This window comes from Bison bison, unplaced genomic scaffold (assembly GCF_000754665.1).
Source record: "Bison bison bison isolate TAMUID 2011002044 unplaced genomic scaffold, Bison_UMD1.0 scf7180017864375, whole genome shotgun sequence".
In the NCBI taxonomy this organism is placed as follows: domain Eukaryota; kingdom Metazoa; phylum Chordata; class Mammalia; order Artiodactyla; family Bovidae; genus Bison; species Bison bison.
The window spans coordinates 4,121,762-4,126,913 of record NW_011494947.1 but is presented as its reverse complement, the minus strand read 5'-3'; the positions used below and the strand labels follow the sequence as shown (position 1 = coordinate 4,126,913).

Below are 5,152 nucleotides of genomic sequence, written 5' to 3'. Positions count from 1 at the left end.
AATAACCTCAGATATGCAGATGACACCACCCTTATGGCTGAAAGTGAAGAGGAACTAAAAAGCCTCTTGATGAAAGTGAAAGAGGAGAGTGAAAAAGTTGGCTTAAAGCTCAACATTCAGAAAATGAAGATCATGGCATCTGGTCCCATCACTTCATGGGAAATAGATGGGGAAACAGTAGTCAGACTTTATATTTTTGGGCTCCAAAATCACTGCAGATGGTGACTGCAGCCATGAAATTAAAAGACGCTTACTCCTTGGAAGAAAAGTTACGTCCAACCTAGATAGCATATTGAAAAGCAGAGACATTACTTTGCCAACAAAGGTCCGTCTAGTCAAGGCTATGGTTTTTCCTGTGGTCATGTATGCATGTGAGAGTTGGACTGTGAAGAAAGCTGAGTGCCGAAGAATTGATGGTTTTGAACTGTGGTGTTGGAGAAGACTCTTGAGAGTCCCTTGGACTGCAAGGAGATCCAACCAGTCCATTCTAAAGGAGATCAGTCCTTGGTGTTCTTTGGAAGGAGTGATACTAAAGCTGAAACTCCAGTACTTTGGCCAGCTCATGGGAAGAGTTGACTCATTGGAAAAGACTCTGATGCTGGGAGGGATTAGGGGCAGGAGGAAGAGAGGACGACAGAGGATGAGATGGCTGGATGGCATCACTGACTCGATGGACGTGAGTCTGAGTGAACTCTGGGAGATGGTGATGGAAGGGAGGCCTGGCGTGCTGCGATTCATGGGATCGCAGAGTCGGACACGACTGAGCGACTGATCTGAATACCAAAATGAGAAATTAATACCAAAGATACCTTAAACCCCGTGTATCTGGAAATTAAATGTCTTTTAAATGATGGGTGTATCTAAGAAGCCATAACAAGGAACATTAGAAAATATTTGTAGCAGAATAAAAGTTTTGAAAAGAAAATTGATCAGAATTTGTTGCATGCAGCTGAAGTTGCTCAAGCAGGCCCTATTTTCTACAAGCTGATCTTGGCAGCTGCATGAATTCAGAGAACCATTGTTTACTGGGAAAGACAGACAAGGAGTCAGTTACAGTCCAGTGGTGGTCAGTGCTGGGGTAGGAGAGGAGATGCAACGGTGGGAGCCCAGTGAAAGCCCCTTTCCTGGCCATGGAAACCTCTAAGTGAGATTAGACACTTGAGCCAGACTTGGCCAGGCAGAGGAGGGCAGAAGTGATGCATTCCAGGCAGACAGAACAGCATGTTCAAAGGATAGTAGACAAGAGGAGCCGGGCACCTTACCTGGACTGTAAGCACTGCAATCTAGTCGGAGAGATAGTGAGGGTAGGAGAGGGAGAGGTGGGCGGTAAGCCCTGGTTAATTCACGCAACGCCATGTTGGACGCTGAGAGGAATATTTTGGGAAAACTGAGGTATAGGTGTTTGCTTCCAAGATGCCTCATTAAGCAGCATAAATGTGACTGAATCAGTGTTAACCGAATGCAATGAGGAACGGAGTCTCTTAATTTCAATTACGCATCGATTCAGCATTAGTTAAGCTTCTGTCCCATAAAGCACCTTGGGGAGCTGATTTGTGCATCCCGCCCAGGGATTTCCCTCCCCCACCCTGCCTCCCACCTTTAATAGAAAGGTCGTCCGTCTTTTGTGATCTGTCCTGTTGCCGGTCATTAAAAAGGGCAAAGGAAAATAAATTTCCCTTGAGTCTCTGGCCTCAGTTTACTCTTATAACTAAGAGTAGATGAATTCAGACCCCAACGTGACGAGGTTGCCTCCCCTTTTCGAGCACGCGCTCTGACGGGAGCCCAGGCACATGCAGACCCCGGGCGGGATCAGAGTACTGAGGCAAACTTCACTCCGCGAAGGTCCCCCAAAACCAAAGCTCCCACCAAAAATTCAACACGCCCCCCAAGCTAGAGGCTGATTGGCCCGCCCTGCCTACACGGCGAGCCGGTCTCACCTTCTGATTGGCTGTTCTGCCCCCTGTTGTTCGTCGAAACCCTCCTCTTCTCTGATTGGTCAGGCACTTACCTGCGCTCGCCCCGGATTGGGCGCTGGCTGGGACGGCTAAAAGGCTCCTAGGGGCCCTGCCTTCTGATTCGCCGTACGGGCCAGCCCCACGGCCTGCACTCTGAATGGCTGCGCCGCTACCTGTATCGGTCTCCGATTGGGTGAGCGGAGCCTCTCCGGCGTGATAGGTCAGGACCACCGCCCCCCTGGCTCCCCATTGGCTACTGGGCGAAGCCCGGTCTCCGGGTAAGATGGCAGCGGACGGACAGTGCTCGCTCCCCGCTTCATGGCGGCCGGTGACCCTCACCCACGTCGAATATCCTGCAGGTAAAAGGCAACCCCGGCTCCGAGGACGACTTCCCGAGGCCGGCCTGTCAGTGCCTGGTGCTCTGTCAGGCGCAAGCCCGCGGAGGGGGCGCCGGGGCACCCGGGTGGGAACTGTCAAATAGTGAGCCTTGGAGGGGTTCGGCCGGCGCGCGCGCCGCGCAGGCGCAGTGGTGTGGCGATGAGCTGGGCAAAATTGTGAGCGTCTCTCGCGCACTCTACGGCTGCGCGTCCGGGGAGCTCCCCTGGGTCCTGGGGCGCCGGTGGGCTGTCATGGGGCGGTGGTCTGGGTGAGGTAGGAAAGGATAACTGGCCTGGACCAGGGCCTTTCTTCTCTGCCCTTCTCGGAGCCGGAGAGACTGGACTTTCTCCCCGGCGCGTAGGGAGTGCCTGCTTTCTGCAAACAGTGCTATTGGGCAGCCGTAAGAAAGAGCTCTCCATTGCTGGGAGCGTGCAAATCGAGGCCAGGCAGCTCTTCGTTGTTGGAGTACTTCTGATGCCACGCCCTGGGCAGGGCACTGCTCCACAACTCAGGGGACCTGGTGGGGGTGGGGGCAGACAACCTCTGGAGCTTCCCATTGGACCCAGCTGTAGAAGCTCAGGGCTTTCTACCTGGCAGGTCTTGGAGTGACCTGTTCCGGAGGCGGTTTAGAGCTTGGGCCTTGGGGTCAGAGTTCAAGCCGTGGTCTCGTGCAAGTGACTTCACCTCTCTGTGCCTTTTCAAAGTGGAACTGATCACAGTGCCTCCCTTCTAGTGGTGGTGCGAGAATCAGAAACCGGAGGTATGAGAAATGCTGAGTGCAGTGCCTGGCATAAAGTAAACATTCAAGAAATAACTGCAATGAACGTGATCCCGCCTTCCCAGGACCCTCTCAAGCCCACGCCTCCATCTCTATGTAGGATGGTTGGGTGTAGGGTGAGGCTGGCGGGGGGAGGGGGGGCGTCCTCTCAGTGAGCCCTGGTGGCCCCAGGAAGGGCCTGCTCGTGCAGAGACGTGAGAACCTAGCCCTGCTGAGGGCTCCAGGGCTGGATGCCAGGGAACTTTGACCCTAGGTGTTCTGGGTTCTAGTGGGGTGTGGGGCGGCCCTACTATTGCTCTAGCTTGCCATCTGCCTGCCTGCCCACCGTTCACCCGTCATTCATTCAGCTGGTGTCCACTGAGGACCTCCTGAATGTCAGGCACTGGGCTTGCTCTGTGTTTTGGATGGTGAACAGATGGATATGTACCTGAACTCCTGGACTGGTGGTGGGGGAGGCGACAATAAAACCCACTATACAGAAGGGAAACTGTGGCCTGGAAAAGGGAAGAGTCTTACCTTAAGGTCTCAGCATCTTCATGATTTCCTCTCCCTGGGCAGGGAGTAGCTTTTCTGGGTGCTCACAGTGAAAGGAAGGAACCTGGCAGATGTGAGCAGCATGACTCAGGCTGTGATGAAGGACCCTTTTCAGGGACCAGAGGAGGGACCTGGCTGAGCCTGAGGGCCTCTTCTCTGGGGGTCTTCCAGTCCCCTGCTAATTCTTTTGTGACCCCCCTGAACTTCTCCTTCACAGCCCTCATTACACTGACGCTTGTTTCCTTCCTCCCTTCATTTAAGATGATTTTGTTTTTGTTTAGTCGCTAAGTCGTGTCTGACTCTTGGCCACCCCATGGACTGTAGCCCGCCAGGCTCCTCTGTCCTTGGAATTCTCCAGACAAGAATACTGGAGTGGGTTGTCATTTCCTCCTCCAGGGGATCTTCCAACCCAGAGATTGAACCCATGTCTCCTGCATTGGCAGGCAGAATCTTTACTGTTGAACCACCACGGAAGCCCTAACATCATTTTAGAGCCTGGTTAAGTGTCGAGTGCTGTGCTGGGTTTGGGGGTCGAGTGGGGTGTAGGGATCCCACTCCTGCACTCATGGTGGCTGCTCTCTAGAGAGAGAGACAGATACTGGACAGATGTCTCCACTAATGAGTGGTGTCATAAATGACGCCCTGGTTACAGATTCTGAGAGCTCTGCAATGGCAGGAAAGTGTCTTTTTTTTTTTTTTTGCCACTGTGGTGGGTGCTTAATTTATGTTGTGTTAACTCAGACAGCCTTCCAGGCGTGGGAAACTGTGTGCCAGAGTCCGGAAGTAGGGCAGAGCCCGGTGTATTTGGGGAACTAGAATGTAGTCCCTGGAAGTGGAGCAGAGGGTGGGAGGCAAGCAGGGCCAGGATTGCAGGGCATGATGAGCTCGGCTGAGGTGGGACTTATCCCAAGGGCAGAGAGAGCCACTGGGGGCTTCGATCGGAGAATGGTGAGGCCAGAGTCACTGAGAGCATCTGCAGCAGGTTCCAAAGGTAGTGCTTGCTGTGGGACAGGCCATGGAGGTGGCCAAAGGTTTGGGGGTGCCACCCGCTTCCTGTCTGCACGACCCAGGGTTCCTGGGCACCAGGGGGATAGCTGAGAGACCCAGAGTCTCAGGGTTGGGCCACTGTGTGGATGAGGGGACAGAGCCCCGGAAGAGGGAAGAGCCTCACCTCGGTGTCACTCAGCGGGCCTGGGGCAGCACTATCTGACCAGTTCTCCAAGGCCAGTTCCAAGCCTGCCCTACCCTGGGTAAGTGTGGGCAAGGCCAGGTGTGTGCCCACCTCTTCAGCCTGGAAGTGGGGCTCGGCCCTGTGTGGGTACCTCCCAGCTGCCTGTGCGAGGCCAGGCTGGTGGTGGGGCCATTTCTCGATGCTGTGTTCTCCAAACCTACAAGTGCCCTGGGTGCCAGCGACCAAGCCGGGTATCACACAGGCCTGGTCACATGAAAGCTCCCATGGGTGGGGGAGGTGGGTACTGATATCCCTGGTTCACAGGTGAAAGAGCTG

The 5,152-nt window shown here is 54.3% G+C and overlaps 1 protein-coding gene across 1 annotated transcript in view; it reads left to right on the top strand.

The window, feature by feature from the left end:
- Positions 1–2,212: 2,212 nt before the first annotated feature.
- DOLPP1 (dolichyldiphosphatase 1) overlaps positions 2,213–5,152 on the top strand; it is a 9,462-nt gene continuing 6,522 nt past the window's right edge. The window contains exon 1 of the mRNA XM_010856811.1: positions 2,213–2,314. Coding sequence (XP_010855113.1) covers positions 2,239–2,314 — 76 coding nt within the window. The 5' untranslated portion in view covers positions 2,213–2,238. The remainder of the gene's footprint in view (positions 2,315–5,152) is intronic.